This window comes from Rhinolophus ferrumequinum, chromosome 12 (genome assembly GCF_004115265.2).
Source record: "Rhinolophus ferrumequinum isolate MPI-CBG mRhiFer1 chromosome 12, mRhiFer1_v1.p, whole genome shotgun sequence".
NCBI lineage: Eukaryota > Metazoa > Chordata > Mammalia > Chiroptera > Rhinolophidae > Rhinolophus > Rhinolophus ferrumequinum.
Window position 1 is genome coordinate 72,236,867 of NC_046295.1, and position 18,385 is coordinate 72,255,251.

At 43.6% G+C, this 18,385-nt stretch overlaps 1 protein-coding gene across 1 annotated transcript in view; it reads right to left on the reverse strand.

Annotated features, from left to right (window-relative positions):
- Positions 1-18,385, reverse strand: part of TTLL11 (tubulin tyrosine ligase like 11) — a 206,363-nt gene that overhangs the window by 109,245 nt on the left and 78,733 nt on the right. Inside the window, 2 exon segments of the mRNA XM_033123502.1 lie at positions 10,717-10,832; positions 11,608-11,703. Of these exon segments, the coding sequence (XP_032979393.1) occupies positions 10,717-10,832; positions 11,608-11,703 (212 nt within the window).

Genomic DNA, 18,385 nt, shown 5'->3' on the forward strand with positions numbered 1-18,385 from the left:
ACTTCTCTTCATTCAGCCATTGCCATCTCCTCCACACAACCACCACCTCTCAGAAGTCCTTGCGGCCCCCACAGCCACCCTTGTCTCACTCCAGTTTGGTTTTCATGCTGCAGCCTAAGTGATCTTTTTGAAACACAAATCTCATCATACCGCCCTGCTGTTTAAAGCTGGTCCATTGCTTTCAGGATGAAAAGCCAAACGCTTGGCCTGACCCATTAGATCCTGCAGCATCTGACACCCTCCCTTGCTTACTCGCTATAATCCTGCCAGGCTGGCAAAATTATAGTATTTTATTTTACCTGTAAAATCGTGATATGTCACACATACAGAATAGTGTGGAAAGCAGATGCATACATTTAAAGAATAACATTTACGCAGCCACCACCAGATTAAGAAATAGAGCACAGCCAGGCTCTCACCCGCCCACCTGTGCCCCCGTCAGGCCACATCTCCCTCTCCCCACCCCAGGGAAGAAGGAGGGGTCGCGGCCTCAAACTCTCTGATCACTCATTATGCTTTGCTTTGCTTCATATTTTTGCCACTTAGGGTTACATCTCTACAAAATACAGTTTTGTTTTGCCTGTTATGAATTCTATTTCATTGGAAGCCTACTGTAGATATTCTCCTATGACCTGCGTCTTTTGTTCAGCATTCCTACCAATGTACGGAGCTATGGTTCGTGCATCCCATAACATGTAGTGTTCCGGAGAGTGAGTATCCACGATTAGCGCGTTCTTCTGTCGGTGGATGGTTCGATTGCTTCCAGCTTGGAGCTCTTATGAACCACACAGCTAGAGTTCTCTCTGTGCTTGGAGAGCCCACGTTCTGTCCTGCCTCGCGACCTTCGTGGCGGCTTGTTTTCCCTGCCTGGGCCCCTCTCACTGCCTCCCTCCTGCTCACCTTGCTGCCACTGCATCCTGCCCCAGCCGCCAGCACACGGCCCACACCTGATGCTCATTCGTTCATGCATGCACACGTACATTCACTCGTGCCTGTGTCAGCAGCTTCTCCAGGCTGACCTCTGGTGCCGCAGAGGCATGGGCAGTCTGGGGGAAGGCAGCCATCCTCTCTTAGCAAATGAAGACATCCACTTCGGCAGGAAGCGCACATGCTGAAAAGCCAGGTCCACAGCGAGACAAGGAATGCTGCTGATCCCCACTAGTGATATGAGCGCCCAGGGGAGGGTGAGCTTGGGGGCAGATCCCCCCACTCTAACTGTTCAGATCCCACCCTCTTCACACCCCCTCACGTTAGCCTCTGGAATGAGAGTTGCCCGGGCTTACACCACCAAAAGAGAAGGAAAAGATGGAAATTGTGTAAAAAGAAAAGGAAAGAAAGCAGCTGGAGAATAATGCCCACCATGTGGTGTAATAACCAAGAGCTTTCAAATGATTACTAAGAACTGGCTTTAATTTTGATCTTTCATTTCTTTTAATCTAGCAGATAATTAGAGGGAAATCAAACTCACCCTCACAGCCCAAGATTAACCTGTCACTGTCAGAGCTTCCTTCCCACTTACTTTCACACCTCTGCCTTCACTTTTTTTTTTTTCCTTAAAAAGGAAAAGTCGCCAGGTTACATATATTATTTGATTTATTTAAATATATTCAGATTGGACATTTCCCTCAACAATTATTCTCGTAGGAATAAGCAGCATTTTTCTTTTCCTCCAACCTAAGAACTTCTCACTGCTTTGCAGGTTTAAAAACATCCAACTGCAAACTCCCTTTTATGGATGAAGAAACCAAAGTACAGAGAAGGGAGGAAACCGTACTGTTTATGGCTGTAATGGCAGTGCCAGGATTCACCCCAAAGCATCCGACTCCAGGACCCCTGTTCTAACCCACTCTGCTCGCCCCCTTGTGAGTTAAAAACATGAGTGCATGTCCAGTCCTGCTTCCTCAAGGGCTCTCGACATCCTAAGACAACATTCAAAATTGCACACACAGCTTTAAGCACAAGATTCTGGAAATAAACTAAACGTTCACTAATACGGAGAGAGACTCTGGCCCAGCCCTTGATGCAAATGATGTTTACAGAGTTGTTAATAAGAAGGGGAAATTACTGGCACATAAAACGGAGAAAAATAAAAGCAGCATACAAAAATTATATAGCTTGTATGGCCTCAACTCTAAAACAGTATAGACAGAAGACAATTATACTATTTTTATGAATTAAAAAGTTAATAAAGGTTAATTCCAGTGGTTGAATGGGAAGGAGACTTTTATTTAATGCTATGCACTTCTCAGTATTTTCCAATTTTTCTACAATAACCACATGACTTTTATATGGGAAAAGATGTAATAAGTGTGTAGCAGAGAAGGAACACTTGTCCCCTACAGTCCCAAAGCACCCGACTGGAAGCATGGCTGGCAGTCCTGGTCTGTCATGGAGCTCCCCAACCCTGAAAACCCCTTGTCCCAGCTTCCTGCCGCCATCCTTCCTCCCCCAAACGTACCACACTTTCTCACCAGACCAAGCCCAAGCTAATGTAAGCCCCGCCTCCTCCAAGAAGCCTGCCTACCACTCCAGGACGGCTGTTAAGGTGAATCATATGAAACTGCCATTCTTGCAGATCCCAAAACGGTCTCATATTAGTGATAACATATGGTTTGACCGACTCCTTGGCTCACCTTGCCTTCTTCTGAACCTTCAGAATGTTCCCAGCCTGGGATGCACAACTGCACATGAATAATTTTCTGTCTGCTACTGTTCTCTTTTGTCTCATGGGTACATCCTGCTTTAAGTTGGTGTTCTCGGCTCATTGGCTTACATTTTATTCATTCTGGTTTTGAGGATTATTGAAAATGAAGTGGTGACCTAGCTGGCCACAGAGCTTCCTCACAGGAGATAATCAATCACCCATAGGCACCTACTTATGTTCAGCGCTTGGAGATAAAGAGATGAGTCCCTGCCCCGAAGTTGAGAATGAAGGTGGGAACCCAGCCAGGTAATAATGACACCTTCTCGACACACATCTCTGTGGTGGGCTAAATACTTTCACATCCGTTCTCTCTCAGGGCAAGAGCTCAACCGACCCGACTTTGAATCTCTGTCTGTTACTTATAAGTGGTGTGGTCTTGGGCATGTCACTCAACCTTTCCAAGTGCCAGTGTTTTCATCTATAAACAGAGTAGTAATCGCCCCTGCTGCACACATGGCTATTGTGAGGCCGAAATGAGACTAAATGTAAACACCACTGTGCCGTGCCCAGTAAGCACTGGAGAAACAGTTCCTTATGAAAGAGGCACAGTAGCAACTATATTTCCCCCACCCCCACTTTTTCTCTGATGAGGAAACCAGGCTCAGCAAAGTATAATGACTAATCTGAGGTCAAGTAGAGCTGATACCAAAACCTTGGTCTCCTGAGCCCAGACTACCCTTTTCCAAAAAGCCAACACTCCTGTTCTGAAAGCATGCGAACATTTCAGGCTCACTGGAACATCTCGTAAGGAAATTTCCAAATACATTTGCTACCCCATCACTACCTGGAATGACTCTAGAAGGGCCCACACAGAATTCCAGACTGCCATTTCCCCAGAACAATGACTGGCTGGCCATATGCTCATCTACTTTCCCATCTGCTCCCCGCTTGGTCGTGAGGGAGAGCGGCCTGCCTGCCGGCCGGGGGGCTTGGCTCCTGTCTAATGGTCTCTGAAATGGTACTGTCAATCAGCTCAGGAAACTCCACCTTCCCCATAAGTCTCGGCAATGGTTCCTGTTCCACAAACTTCACGCAAAAGAGGCTTTACTGGTTACTTCTGACTTAACGCTTAAACATTTTCCAGTGGAGGACAGTTGTCTGGTTTTATTTCTTCCACATAACATAATGCACTTATCATTAGTCATTTCCTGTCTGTTCTTATTTAAAAACGCACGCACATTTTTCTAGTTTGCTGCCTGCCATCGGAAATGTGAGACCCTTTGAAGTACGGAGGGCACAGTGTATCTTGAAACCATGACACCCCAACCTTGGACAAATTGCTTCAGCTCCCTGTAGGGTAATCGGACTGTTGGGTTCTTTATGTTTTGAAGATATGATAAAATTTCTGGCCTTTTCCCCAGGAGAAACACACACATATACACAAATATTGGTAGTTTCTGGGCTCACAGGCCCCCTTGAAGCCTCCAGGTTGAAAACAAGCTCTGATTTCCTTAGCTTGACATCATTCAAGACATCACCTCTGGCCTCTGGGTCCCCATCCACCTCCCCGGTAGTCCCTCCTCTCCACCTGGTGCACCTGTGTCCAGCTCACGTAAACTCCTACGTCTCCCCCAGCACAGCCCCGTGCCTCTGTTTCCTCCAGCAGGCATGTCCATCCATCCATTTCAGTGTTTCAAACACTACTCATGCTTTAAACCTCACCTCCTCCTTGTCCATTGTTTGTTTGTTTTAAACTCTTCAGGAGGTTATTGTTTCCTACGTTTTCCTCCTTTGGCAGTTTGTCTTTATGTCTGGGGCACTTCACACTTTCCACCTTACATTCATGTGTGGGTCTTGCCTCCCCTACGGCCTGTGAGCTAATTCACTTCTGTAGTCTTCTCCCCGACACACAGTAAATGCTCAATAAACACTCTAAATAACCAATACCTCTTTCTCTAATCTACACATGGTGTAAGTGAAATGCAAATGGATGTGCAACTATTCATCTCTCTGTGACCCAAATTCCTGATTTATGTGAAATCTTCAAAGGTGCTTGGAGTCAGTGGGTGCTGATCTTTAGGGTCTTGCCACAAAGGAATCCTTAGAAATCAACAAAACTCAAGAATTTCAACAAAATGTCAGCTGAGCACACACAGGCCATGTGGCAGGATGATCGAATGATTCTCCCGAAAGAAAGTCTATATCCAAAAGAATACTCTCTGATAAGAAAGGTGGCGTTCTACATTTATGAGGGTACATTTAATCTACATAATTTAGGAATTTCTCTTCCCTAGTGTTGAGGGAATTGCAGTAGGACATGCTACCAATTTAAGGGGCAGGGAGGTTAGTGCATTTTCAATATTCCTCTCCCGGATTAGACAGAGTTACACTCCTTAGATGAGTAGGATTTAAAATAAGACAGTGGATTCCTCCCTGGTGGAGGAAACAAGCCGCCAGCCATAGAACTGAGCCACTGAGAGATTCCTTGACCTCTGTTCTCTTGGAATGTTCCACCTCTTCCAGATTCTATGTAAAATTGACCTAATTTGGGGATTCACCTAATCTGTTGGTTCTAAACATGGCACAGAACCCAAGGGCAATGCTTGGAGTCAAGGTAAGATGTACAGCCTGAGCTCCCAGTGAAGCCTTCAGAGGACAAACCTCTCTGAATTAGGTCAAAAGCTGCCCTGGCAGGCAGGCTCCTGCCTGTATAATAAATCTGTTGTTATGGCCACAGGAGGCAATGAAACTGGGAGAGGATGGTAAAATGTTACTGTGGGCCTAGGGGCTTGTGTGGCTTATATAAGGCATGTTCCAAATACACACTTTGGAATAAGAGGCAAGCAGTCTACACCCCAGCGCCCACGCACTACAAGGCATCATAATACCAAGAAAATTCCCTCAGGATCTTCCAAACCTATCTCTGGCTTCATTTTTATTACTCTGCTTATGATTCCCAAGAAAGGAATCTAGTTACCAGAAATAATTCAGGAAAAAGAGAAAAATACTAGTGAAATGGCTCCCCCAGGGGTAAACTGACCTTCCCAAAATTAATCAATGGATGGAATTACCTTGTTTTTAAAATAATCAGGAAAAGCCATTTACTCACTTCTACTTCTGACAGAATTTTTTAAAAAGGAAGACGTAAGCTGCCCAAATATCTTGAGAAAAGGGGAAACTTTCTGTTGATTTTCCTGATGTTTTTCCCTTTTCTTACAAGCTTAGCTTTGATTTGAAGTAGAAACTGGAGGTCAATGGAGCAACGTGGCAAAGTGGAGAGAACTTTGGGGTAGAAATCAGGAAAAACAGTGTCCCGTTTCTGCTCTGCCTCTAACCAGCTTTGTGATTTAGGGCAAGTTACTGACCTTCTGCATCTTAGTTTTGTCTTCTACGATTCAGAACCATTATATTCACAACTTAATTAGGCTGCCTCGGGAGCCAGTGACTTACGTGTCACCATCAGCATAACTTGATAGTCTGACTGACCACTTGGTGACCCTAAGAATTAGTATTTGCCTAATGCTCTCAGATGTCATGAGGCTCTCTCATATGTGTCATTTCATATGATGACCATGACGATCCAGCCAAGGAGATACCTTGATCCCCATTTTATAGGCAAGATCAGAGAACAAAGCCACGCGGCTAAGTTCATAAAGCAATGATCAGAGATTGAGGACATCACCCCGGATCTGACGGGTGCCACACCCAGTGCCTTGCCAGGACACAGCTGCTCCTTTGTAAGGGATGCTTAGGTGGGAGGGAGACTCTTGAACAGGGAGCTGAATGACATGATGGTTTCTAAAGTCTCTTCTGATTCTAATAGTCTGTGGGTCTATCAATAAAATAAGGGTGCTGGATTAAATCAAGGGTTTTAAAAACTTCTTATAGCAGCAAAGATCCTTTCCCTTCAAATGAAGTCTACTATACAATGCCAAAATACCAAACAGATCACTGAAGCTCCCGTCTGGTTGAAAAAGAGATGGCTTCCAGCCAAATGTTCATCTAGTGACAAATGGATTAATAAAATGTGATATATCCATATAATGGAATATTATTTGGCCATAAACATGAATGACGTACTGATCCATGCTACAACATGGGTGAAGCTCAAAAGCATTATGCTAAATGTAAGAAGCCAATCACAAAAGACTGCATATCGTATGATTCCATGTATCTGAAGTATCCAGAACAGGTAAATCCAAAGACAGACAGAAGGTTGGTGTAGGGGGAAATGGGGAGTGACTGCTTAATACATACAGGGTTCCTTTTGGGGTAACAAAACATTTTGGAACTGGAGATGGTCGCAAAACACTATGAATGTACTAAATGCCCCTGAGTTGTACACTTTTACGTGGCTAATTTTGTATTATGTGAATTTTTCCTCCATTCATGTATGTATATAGATATATGATGGTTCCAGAGTCCCACCCCACAAGTCTCCCCCTTCCCATGTTCCTACGGTGCCTCCAAAGAACCCTGGAATGAAAATCAATAGTCACTCGATATTATAAAACATTATCGTAGTTCCAAATAGTTCTTAATACGACCGCTATTTTATTCCTTCAGGGGCAACAGGTATTTTCTCCTAACCCAACAAAGAAAGATGCCTGGGCCAGTGACATCTTGCTACTTGAAAACAGAACCTTCCATTGGCAACCAGCTTCAATGTCAATCCTAGTCCACAGTGATCTAGCAGGTTCACTTTTAGGATACGTCAGTGGTTTTAAACTCAAAATTCTACTGTAAGTAGACTAGGAAAGAAAGTGGTAAGTAAGCGCTAATTGTTGTTTGTTTTTTCATGTTTGAGTAGATAACGTTATTGCTGAGTAGTAAACTAAGATTACTCAGTGCCTACTCGATAGTAGACGTTTTCCACATTATTTCATTGAAATGGTATTATCCCCATTTTATAGAAAAGGATGCTGAGGCTCAAAATCGCTCGGCTTACCTCCCCAAGGTCAGGATTTGAATCGTAGTCTCTGCAGCTCAAGAAAAAGCTCTTTCAACTATGCCACGATGGGGATCAGCAGAGTCGCAAGTTCCTCTCCTCACAGAAGGTAAGAGGGCTGATTTCAGTCCCACCATGAAACTGACCCCAGCCTACAGGCCCCCGAGGTGTGTGAAGATGCAGGATGCACGGACGCAGGCATCTGATGCCCTTCTAATGTGCATCTTCTCGGAGTGGTTTACAGGTGTGAGGAGTCAGGGCATCTATCTCCATTTCTTCTGTTCAGGGAAAGTGAACATTCACTTCAAGGGTCTGGCTGACAAACTGCACTCAAGAAGGAATTAATGCAGGATACTTCAGAGCCTCTCTTGCTAAAGAGCTGAAGGGAACGGCTAGCATACCATGTATTTTCAAAGGTTTAGGTCAGATCCTATGCAAATACAAGAAACTCACACTTCTAAAGGGAACTTCCAGCCTAGAAGTCTAAGTGACATTTTCTGCAGTGAGAGTGGCGTGGTCTCAGATTTGAACACATATGGTTCAGCACTGGAACGCTGCATTTTCTGTGGGCCTAAATAACTATGGTGATTTTTTTCGAGTTATTCTGAAACATTTCTACACAAAGGAGTTGAGAATAATTTCAGCCTTTTTCTCTGCATGGTGGTTATCAAAATGATAATAATAATCCCTTACATATAAAGGCACCTTAAAGATTACAGAGTGCTGCTTTCATGGACAATCACTGCTGGGTTTTAAATAAAAAAAAAAAAGATGAAATTAAGGGAAAATGTCAGTAATGATATTTAGCTATTAACCTATACCCTTAATAGTGTAGGTAGGTAAGAAAAGGGTGAAATCATAAGGTTTTTATGTTAGAATGGAAGTCAGATTCTTGAAGTTTCTAACTATTCCTGGTTATCCATGTAAAAAAAAAAAAAAAGGAAACGTCAGTGCTCTTTAAATTAAAGATAAGGTACTGCTACTTACGACTTAATAAGTTGTAAATGCCTTTTCCATGCTTTCCAATGGTCCTGTGCCCCACTGCTATTAAATTTTAGATGTGCAGCTCATGTGGATTATAGAGAATGCCACGTGTAGGTAAAGAAAAACAAGAACAAGAACAAGAAAGCTAATCATGTTTCGACACCATTTAGTGTGAAAATACAGTGGTATCCTTACATCTCTTCATGTTTTTGGTGGCAGACCTTCAATTAAGCAGCCTCAGGCCACACAACGGCTTTTGTACTTGTTCCCACCAAAGGAATCAGAATGCTAATGTGTCAAGGTCATCTTCAAAAAGCTGTGCCACAGTGCCATACTAGCACGCATAGCCACCCAAATCTCTCCACCGTGCCATACTGTCTCTCCATGTCTAATCTCTACTGGTGAGATCGATAACCATTCGAGAGTAGGAGATTTTTGAGGAATGAGTTGTACTGCAATTCATCTGACCAAGCTGCATTCATCCACTGCTTTTTCTTAGAGATGGCTAAAGAAAGCAGCTCCATGCATGCACAGGTGGACACCGTCGGCCATGGTGTTTGAGCTGCCCAAGGATTCACCAGATATGTCCAATTCAACATCCCAATTGGACGTCCACTGGGTGGGCGGCACGAAGAGGAGTTATAACACGCCATCACTTAGAAGCTCTACTGGGCAGAAGCCACATCTGGCAGGGCCAGCCCATCAAACGACCAGTGAACGCTCTTAGTCGGGTCCTGCCAACAGCGACAATCTGTGCCTCACACGGTGGAGAGCACTCGGGAGGACAACTCAGGGGAGCAGGCACCATCCAGCCTGACTCAGAGGATGGCAAACACTCCTTCAGAGCGACGTTTCCTGCAGGGCAGTGGCACTCAACCTTGGCTGCACGGTAGAATCACCTAGGGAACCTGAAAAAATGTCCGTGGCCCAGCTTCCAGCCAAGGCTAATTAAAATCAACATCTCTAGAAGTGGGGGCCCTCGCAGTGCTGCCTCTGAAAGCTCTCCAGATGGTTCTCATGTGCAGCCAAGGGGAGAAGCGCTACTGGAGGGTGAATGTAACAATATTTGGGCTTGAGCCCAGTTGGTGAAGGGTGAGGGGCCGCAGTAGAAGAAACTGCAAAGCACACTTGCTTAGGGAAGTTGGCGTTTCTCACGGTCTTGAACCGTAGCTGACAAACGCTTCCCGTCTCAGAGCATTTGGGTCACTCTGATTTGTCGGGGATACAAGGAGTGCTATTTGAAATGCCTGTCTTTGACTTTTCTGCTGAAAACCGACACAATGATATTTACTCAACTCTTACACTTTGTGAGAGCCAGGAATTTGATAAAAACAAAACAAACAAAACACCCAAGTGAAATGTCATTCATTTCAGGGGTGATTCCGTGGAGGGAGGGGCAGGGCACATTCTCCCACCAACATCCCAATTTGATGTCCACTGGGTGGCTGGCACGAAGAGGAATTATAACAGTTGTAATTATTACAGAACAGCCAGAAGTTCATTAACTTGGCTACGAATGTTGAAACCCAAAGCTGATACTGCACGAGTGTAAACATCACAAAGAAAATGAAAAGGAAGCGGTCCTTACCACATCCATGTTGCCGGTCGCCCTCTTCTCCATTGTTTTATTCTCTCCCTATACGTGAGGATTTCTAAGAGAAGCACCATGTGAACAATGGCGGGCAAGAGGAGACCCTGTCACTAGGGGAAGGTGGGTTTTTAGAAGAGACTTTCCAGATTCAGGTAACAATCAGCCAAGAATTCATATATACGTCTCTCCATATCTAATCTCTACTGGTGAGATCGATAACCATTAGAGAGTAGGAGATTTTTGAGGAATGAGTTGTACTGCAATTCATCTGACCAAGCTGCATTCATCCACTGCTTTTACTTAGAGATGGCTAAAGAAAGCAGCTCCATGCATGCACAGGTGGACACCGTCGGCCATGGTGTCCACCTGACGGAGTCATTATATTTGGAGGCTGATATTCATCCATGAAAATATAAAAATATGATTGATTAGATTATTTAATAAGAAAATCTCTCTCACGATGTTAACACGCTCTAAGAACCTAAGTTACCTGTGTAGGGCCTGGGGAGCAGAGCTGAGAGAGAAATAAACGATACAAAAAGTACTTACTGGTTCTCTCTTCTCTTCTTAAGTGGGTCCACGAGGCGCAGTGTATCTCTGATCACGGCCACTTTCACTTCTTCATCGACAAGGCTGGGGACATTTTCAAACACCCCTGGAGAAAGCTTGAATGGGTAAGAATTCCATGTTACAGTGGAGAGATTCAGGGATTCGGTGCCAAGTGACTAAGAGTATCCAATCCTCCCACTAATTCCGGTGGTTGTACTGTTAGATTTTGCTTATGTTAATTTACAGGCGAGACTATTTTAAAGTCTCCCTGTTTACTACTTTAAAAATGTCAGTTTCCTTTTACAAATCAACAAACTACATGAAGAGGAAAATTAGTAGTTTTTCTGATTCTCGAAATTATACACACTCATTGTAGAAAATTCGGAAATTAGAAAGGGGTTAAGAAAATTAAAAGAATCCACCTAATCCCTCTAAAACCCATTATTAGTACTGGGTGTATTTCCTTCCAGTCTTTTTTATGCATTTTTTTTCAGGGGGGAAAAAATATCACCACTATGAATTGTACTATTTATCTTAGCGATTCAAGCATGTCGACATGGCTAAATCATATTCATAGAATTTCAATTAGTTCATCTCCTGAGGCTAACTAATTAGTTCATGTCAAAACTGATGGAAAGGCTCAGCTGCTTCTACATTTGCAGATCTTAAAAATTGGAAGAATTGCATGCTGGGAAATTACCATAGGTCGGATAGGTCTTATATTAATAGACTATGTTCAGAGTTCAACAAAACTGAAATTATTTAGACTTGGACAGAACTTTGCTGTGCAAATCTGGGAATGTTGAATCTCGTTTAGCCGAGTGAATAACACGAGAGTGGAAATGTTCAGTGGAGTGACAATATATTCAGTGAGATACTCAAAAGACTTACTTCTTGTTCATGTTCGATTCTCATGCTGGGATTTGCATTAACTTCAAGTAGTATAGGCTTCAGATTTTTCATCAGAAGAATGTCAAAGCCTAAAATCTGGGCAGGGTAAACATAATTCAGAATTACTCCCTCTAGTTACAATTTTTTTTCAGGAATTGAGGATAGCAGTAGGGTCAGGAAAGTGAAAATAAACCCTAACGTGGCCCCCACCCTGGGCCTTGACCTTGGCTTCTCCTGTCCACAGCTCCCCTCCTCCTGGGTGTACTTGTCAGGCCAAACGGACTGCAGTTCCCAAACGGGATGAGTTCCCATAGTGCATTTCAGCACTATTAGTGTCGTCTGATGGTGCTATAAGATGATGACCTCTTTCTTCTTTAACAGGTTTTTTATTATGTTAAGGATCATCAGTAACCCATCAATTTCTCCCTCTCCTTTTGCTCTCCTCTATTAAGTTACTTCTTAGCTAGATCTCTCAAAACCCAAGGCCACCTTTCTGAACCTTGGGTGTACATCTGTATCACTTAAGGACCCCTTTCAAAACCACTGCTCATCCCTAACCCACACCTATGAGTCAGAATCTTTCAGAGTGGAGCCCTGGCAAATGTTTTCTGAATAACATAGTAGTCCCCCAGGTGATTCTGATATACCCTCTTAGCTAAGGAAAAGCACTTACTAGGCACCAACTATTCATAATCTCGTTTAATCCTCATGACAGTGTATTTGAAGTAGGGATTATGCTCTCCATTTTATAGAGGCAGAAACTGAGTCCCAGAAAGACCAGGGGATTTCTCTAGGACTACCTAGCTGGTAAGTGACAGAACTGGATTTCACACCCAAGCAGGACAGGCTGCATAATCTGTGGGACCCAGTACAAGATGAAAAGGCAAAGCCCCTGCTTGTTCAAACAGTATTAACCAAGTCACGATAGTGACAACAGAGCATTAAACCAGTCCTGGAGCCCTTTGGAACATGGGGCACTGTGATTACACAGACCACGTGCCCAGGAAGCCAACACACACCCCAAGCTAACTCCAACGCCATTTGTTGGACATCTGCTCTTGAATCCAGCACCTCAGGTGAGGCTTTCTCTTCTTCTGGACTCTTTCAATTCCTCCGCCACCAGTCTATCTCGTTCCCTTTGCCTGGAACAACCCTTCACCTAGAGAATGCCTCCTCATCCTCGAGATCGCAGGTCCTAATTAGATTCAGACTCGGGAACGTCAGATTCTTGAGAGGGCTCGCATTACCTCTATAGGAGGTGATAAGGTAAAAAGCTTCTAACATAATTGATACAACCCCAAAGTTTCAAAAAATAATGTGGAGAATAAAGGAGAGAAAAGGAGAAGATGCAGCTGTCTCCCCTCTGTGGACTCAAGAAGAAAAGATGAGGGGAAATCCATTTACTTGTCTATATAGAATGTGCATAAGTTAAATGAGAATTACTAAACTGCAGCTTCATCCTTATTAATGAAATCAGAGCCTAAATGACCATTTTGGGGGATAATTCAAGACGAGGTTATTCTTCAAAGAAGGGCAATAAGGATGAGATGTTGGGAAAAGTCATCCTCACTCTATTTTTCTCTCCCTGGTCATGAAAAGGAAAGGAATGGAAACTTAGGAAAAAATGTTACATGCATTATAGATCTGCTTAATAATATATGACAAGTGGATGTGAGTGACGAGGGCTTTAATCGACTCTGGTGATGTCATCAGTCCAACTTCAGACCTGGTCGGAGACATGGGATCTGATGAGGCTGCAGAGCACGGCCGGCTGCACTGACATGTATCATCCTTAGTCATCAATGCTTCCTTTCTGCTACATCTTAGACGTTTGGACGTGGACTTGCTCAGCCTGGAGGATTCTTCCCAGTTCAATGCACGGTGGTTTCGTGAATGTAAAGCTATAGGAAAGCTGGAGAAGTGCAGTGGCCCTGCTCGTCAGCCACAGTGACCTGCACCCACCAGTGGCATATTTTCCACTGCGTGCACGTAGCTGAATATGTTGGGTCTTGTACAGGAATGCTTTGGGGTCGGAAAGACTTGGGCTGCAATCCCAGCTCAGTCTCTCATGATAGCTAAACGGTGCTAGGCGTGGTGCTTAGCCTCTCTGAGCCTCATTTACCTCCTAAAAAATGGAGGTAACGATGGCTACCTTGCAGGGCAGTTGACAATAGAAGCCAAAAGTATCTAGGATTCTGCTCATCATATGGAAGGTACTCAATATATGCTGGCTCCCTTTCCAGTTTCCTGCTAATATCACCAACAAGAAATAGCATTTGTGGCTTTGGAGTCCAGAGGAGGTAGTTTCCAATCTTAGTTCTGCCTTTCACTTGTATATCTACAGGCCAATTATTTAGCAGCTCTAAGCCCCGGTTTCCTCATCTGTAACATGGGAATAAGAATAGTCCTTACCTGCATTCATTCATTCATAAAATATTTACTGAAATGCTTCCTATGTCCAGGAACTAGTCTAGCTTCAGAAACACAGTAATGGACTAAAGGAAGTTCCCACCCACATGGAGCTTAAAATCTAGTAGGAGAGACAGGATCGAATAAAGATAATGTGATGGAAAACGTTTTGTACAGTACCTGATGCATAGTATGTAATGAAGGTCAGCTTTATTATGTTTTTTCACAAGTTCAAGGAAATAGAAATTGTTTTTCTTTTCAAAAGTTCAATGAAATAGGCCGGCCCGGTGGCTCAGGCGGTTAGAGCTCCATGCTCCTAACTCCTCAGGCTGCCGGTTCGATTCCCACATGGGCCAGTGGGCTCTCAACCACAAGGTTGTCAGTTCAATTCCTTGAGTCCCGCAAGGGATGGTGGGCTGCGCCCCCTGCAACTAGCAATGACAACTGGACCTGGAGCTGAGCTGCGCCCTCCACAACTAAGACTGAAAGGACAACAACTTGACTTGGAATAAAGTCCTGGAAGTACATACTGTTCCCCAATAAAGTCCTGTTCCCCTTCCCCAGTAAAATCTTAAAAAAAAAAGTTCAATGAAATATGTAGCACCAATGGACCTCAATAAATAGTCACAGAACTGGGAGGAGCTTAGAGTTGATCTTGTCATATAATCCCAGAATGACAAAGCTGGCAGAAAAACAGGAATTTAGTTTTTCAAAACAGGGTTCTTTTCTAGGGAAGCACCAAGGAGGCCAGATCAGATCAACTTTTACCATTTTACATACTGGGGTTCCTGGGGAAAAAGCTTTACATATGTTTTAAAAACTACTAATCTAGTCTAACACCCACTATATGCAGACCAGAAACCTGCAGCTTAGAAAGTGGAAAACTTCTCTCAGGTTTGGTGGCATAGCAGGAATTGTCAAATGGAGAGAAAGAGAAGCTTTTTCAATCACATTATACTCTGCCCTTTTCCAAGTAATTTAATCAGCAATTATGTGTTGTGTACCTCCTACTTGAAGGGCACCCTGGGGATTCAAAGATATCTGTCCTTCATCCCTAACTTCTAGAAGCTTCCAAAGCAAGTTGGGAAGAAAAGGGCCCTGAGCTATTAATTGTAAACTCATGCAAAGGCTCCAAGCTCCATTCCAACTAGCGGATTCTCTCCTGAGTTCCAGAACTACACATCTATCCGCCATCCAGGGTATTCCCAACTGGGAGGTCCCAGCCTCCTCAAATTCAACATATCCAAGCTTACTCTCTGTGGTGGACATCCACTAACATGGTCTCAATGATCCATCCACTAACATGGTCTCAGAGATCCCCACCTCCTGGTGTTCATGCCCTTGTGTAATCCCCTCTTTCTGAGCATGGGCTGCACCTAGTGACTGCTTTCTAACAAACAGAATAGGGAAGAAATCTTGGGATGTCACGTCCAATATTAGGTAATAAAAATGCTGCGGCTTCCACCTTGGGATGCGTTCTCTTACTCTCTTGCTCGCTCACTCTGAGAGAAGCCAGCCTCCATGCTGTGAGCTGCCCAATGGAGAGGCCCAGGTGGGACAATAGCCAGGGAGGACCTGAGGCCTGACAACAGCCATGTGAGTGAGCTAGGAAGAGGACCTTCCCCCAGCCAAGCCTTAAGATGACTGCAGTCCTGGCCAGCATGTTCCTGCAGCCTTGTGAGAGACTCTGAGCCAGAGGCAGTCAGTTAAGCCTAGATCCCCGATCCACAGAAACTATGAGGTGATACATGTCTCTTAGATTAAGCTGCTAAGTTCTGGGGTAATTTGTTATACAACAAGGATAATTAACACACCGCATTTCTCTAAAATCTGCTTTGCCTCCAGTATTCCTTATCCACCCAATTGTACAAGCCAAAACTTTCTCCTTCATACTTTACATCAACCTGCACACCAACTCTTGTACATTCTACCTCCAAAGAACTTTCTAGACCTGGCCCACCCTTGCTGCCCTTAGTCTGAATCAGGCCTTCACCATCTTGTACCCAGACTACTTGAATAGCTTCCCCATTCGTTTCCTTGCTCTCAAACTCTCCCCTCTAACTCATCTGGCACAAGGGGCGGCCCCATTATTTTTATAAAATGCGCGTAGAATATTAACACTCCTGTGCCTAAAATTCCTGTCTACAGAACGAAGACCAAGTTCCACAGCATGTCCTACAAATTCCTCTACGACTGGCACCTGCCTCCCACGCCAGCTTTATTTCCTCCCACTCACTACTGCACATCTTGGGCTCCAACTGTGCTGAACTATTATAGTTCTAGGATGTTTTACTTCTCTCTGCCTTTATACTATTTTGCCTGGAAGACAATTTTATTTACCAAATATTTAATGAGCACCTATTAAATATTAAGCACTGTTCTAGGTACTGGGGATAAAGCAGACAAAGAATGTGTTAACACGCTGCCCTCTTGGAGCTTGCATTCTAGTGGAACGAGAGACCACATGCAAGTTAGTGATTAAAGCAAGGTAAGAACATAGAGTGCAGTGGGTGGAGGGGAAGGGTTGGTGGTTTAGATTGGATGGTCACGGAAGGACTTTCTAAGGAGGTAACATTTCTCATCCCATTGTCTTCCGGCTTGCACGGTGTCTCCTGAGAACTTTTTGTTTACTTTTGGTTTCTCTGAACCTAATGTGCCTTTTTCTCTCTAGCTACTTTTAAGTTTTCTTATCATCACTGGTTTTCCACAATTTGATTATGATAAGACTTGATGTGTGCGTGTGTGGATATCTTACTTGGAGTTTCTTAAGCTTCTTGGATTGTGGGCTTATAGCTTTTGTCAAATTTGGAAATTTGGAGGCATTTCATCAAATATGTTTCTGTATCTTTCTTGTCTCTTCTGCCCAGGGAACGCCAATTACACATGTTAGACCACCTGATATTATACTGTAGGTCACTGATGGTCTATTCATTTATTTTTCCTTGTCATTGTCCTATAGTCATTGTCATTTCTCTGTTTCCTTTTGGATAGATTCTATTGCTATGTCTTCAAGTTCATCGATCATTTCTTCGGCAATGTCTAATCCACTGTGAATCCTATCCAGTGAAATTTTCATTTTAGATATTGTATTTTCTTCTCTAGACGTTCCATTTGGTCTTTTTTAATAGCTTCCATTTTTCTCTTCATTAAGCTCATATTTCCTTTTAAAATTCTGTACATAGATATATAGTTTAGCTCTCTCCTTTCCAGAATTCTGCCTACAGAATTCCAGCCACTTCGGCCTCCCAAACATTGATCTCCATCTCAGCGCATTGAGGTCACAGGGTTTAGGTTTCCCGTCCCAGTGCCCATGTTCCAGAAATTGCCCGACAGAAAGTGGAGGCGACTGTAGGACTTACCTTCCGTTTCTTTCCCCCTCTTCCTCAGGGATCACAGTACTGAGCTATCTGTTGTTCAAAGTCTGAAACATTTATTTCATGTCTTTTGTCTGGTACGATAGTTGTTTGCAGAAGGAGGTTAAGTTTTTTACTCCATCATAACCAGAAGTGACATAGAACAGCGACTGAATGAAGTGATCAAATAAGTCATTTGAAGAGCTAAGTCATTCCAAGCTGAGGAAACAGCAAGAACGAAGGCCACTTTTGAAGAACAGCAAGGAGCAAGCAAGAGGGAGAGTGGTAGGAGATAAGGTCAGATAGAAAGACAATGGACAGATCACATAGCATCTTTAGGCCATGGTAAGGAGCCAGGATTTTAAGTGCAATGAGAAAGTCATTGGAGAGTTTGCACAAGGGAAGTAATTTGATCTGACATGTTTTAAAAGAATCACTTTGGCTACCATGGGAAAAATAGGCTATAGACAGCAAGAGTGGAAATAGGGACATCAATTAAGAGACTACTGCAGTGGTACAAATACAAGGTGATGGCTGCCTAGACTGGGATGGTAGCAGTGGAACTGGTTGGAAGTGGTTATATTTAGGATGTATTTTAAAGTCTATTTTCAAGAGCTCTTTATGGATTGGATGTGGGAAGGAGGAAAAAATAAGAAATAAGGATGACTCAGGTTTTTGGTCTGAGTAACTGGTTAAATTACTGAAATAGGAAAGACAATGGAAGAATAGGATTGGGAGAGAAATCAAGGGTTTCATTTTGGACATGTCAACTGGGAGATACCCACTAGGAATCCAAGGAGAAAGATAAGGTGGGCAGTTGTTTGTAATGGCTTGGAGCTCAGGGAGAGGTCAAGACTGGAAATATAAATTTAGGCGTCAATGGCACATAGCTGATACTTAAAGCCATGGGCTGGATGACATCATCTGGGGAACGACTGTAGATAAGAGGAGAACTTTCCAAAGATGGAGTCCTGGGGATGTCCACCACTGCCGAGTCTAGAAGAAGGGGCTGAGAA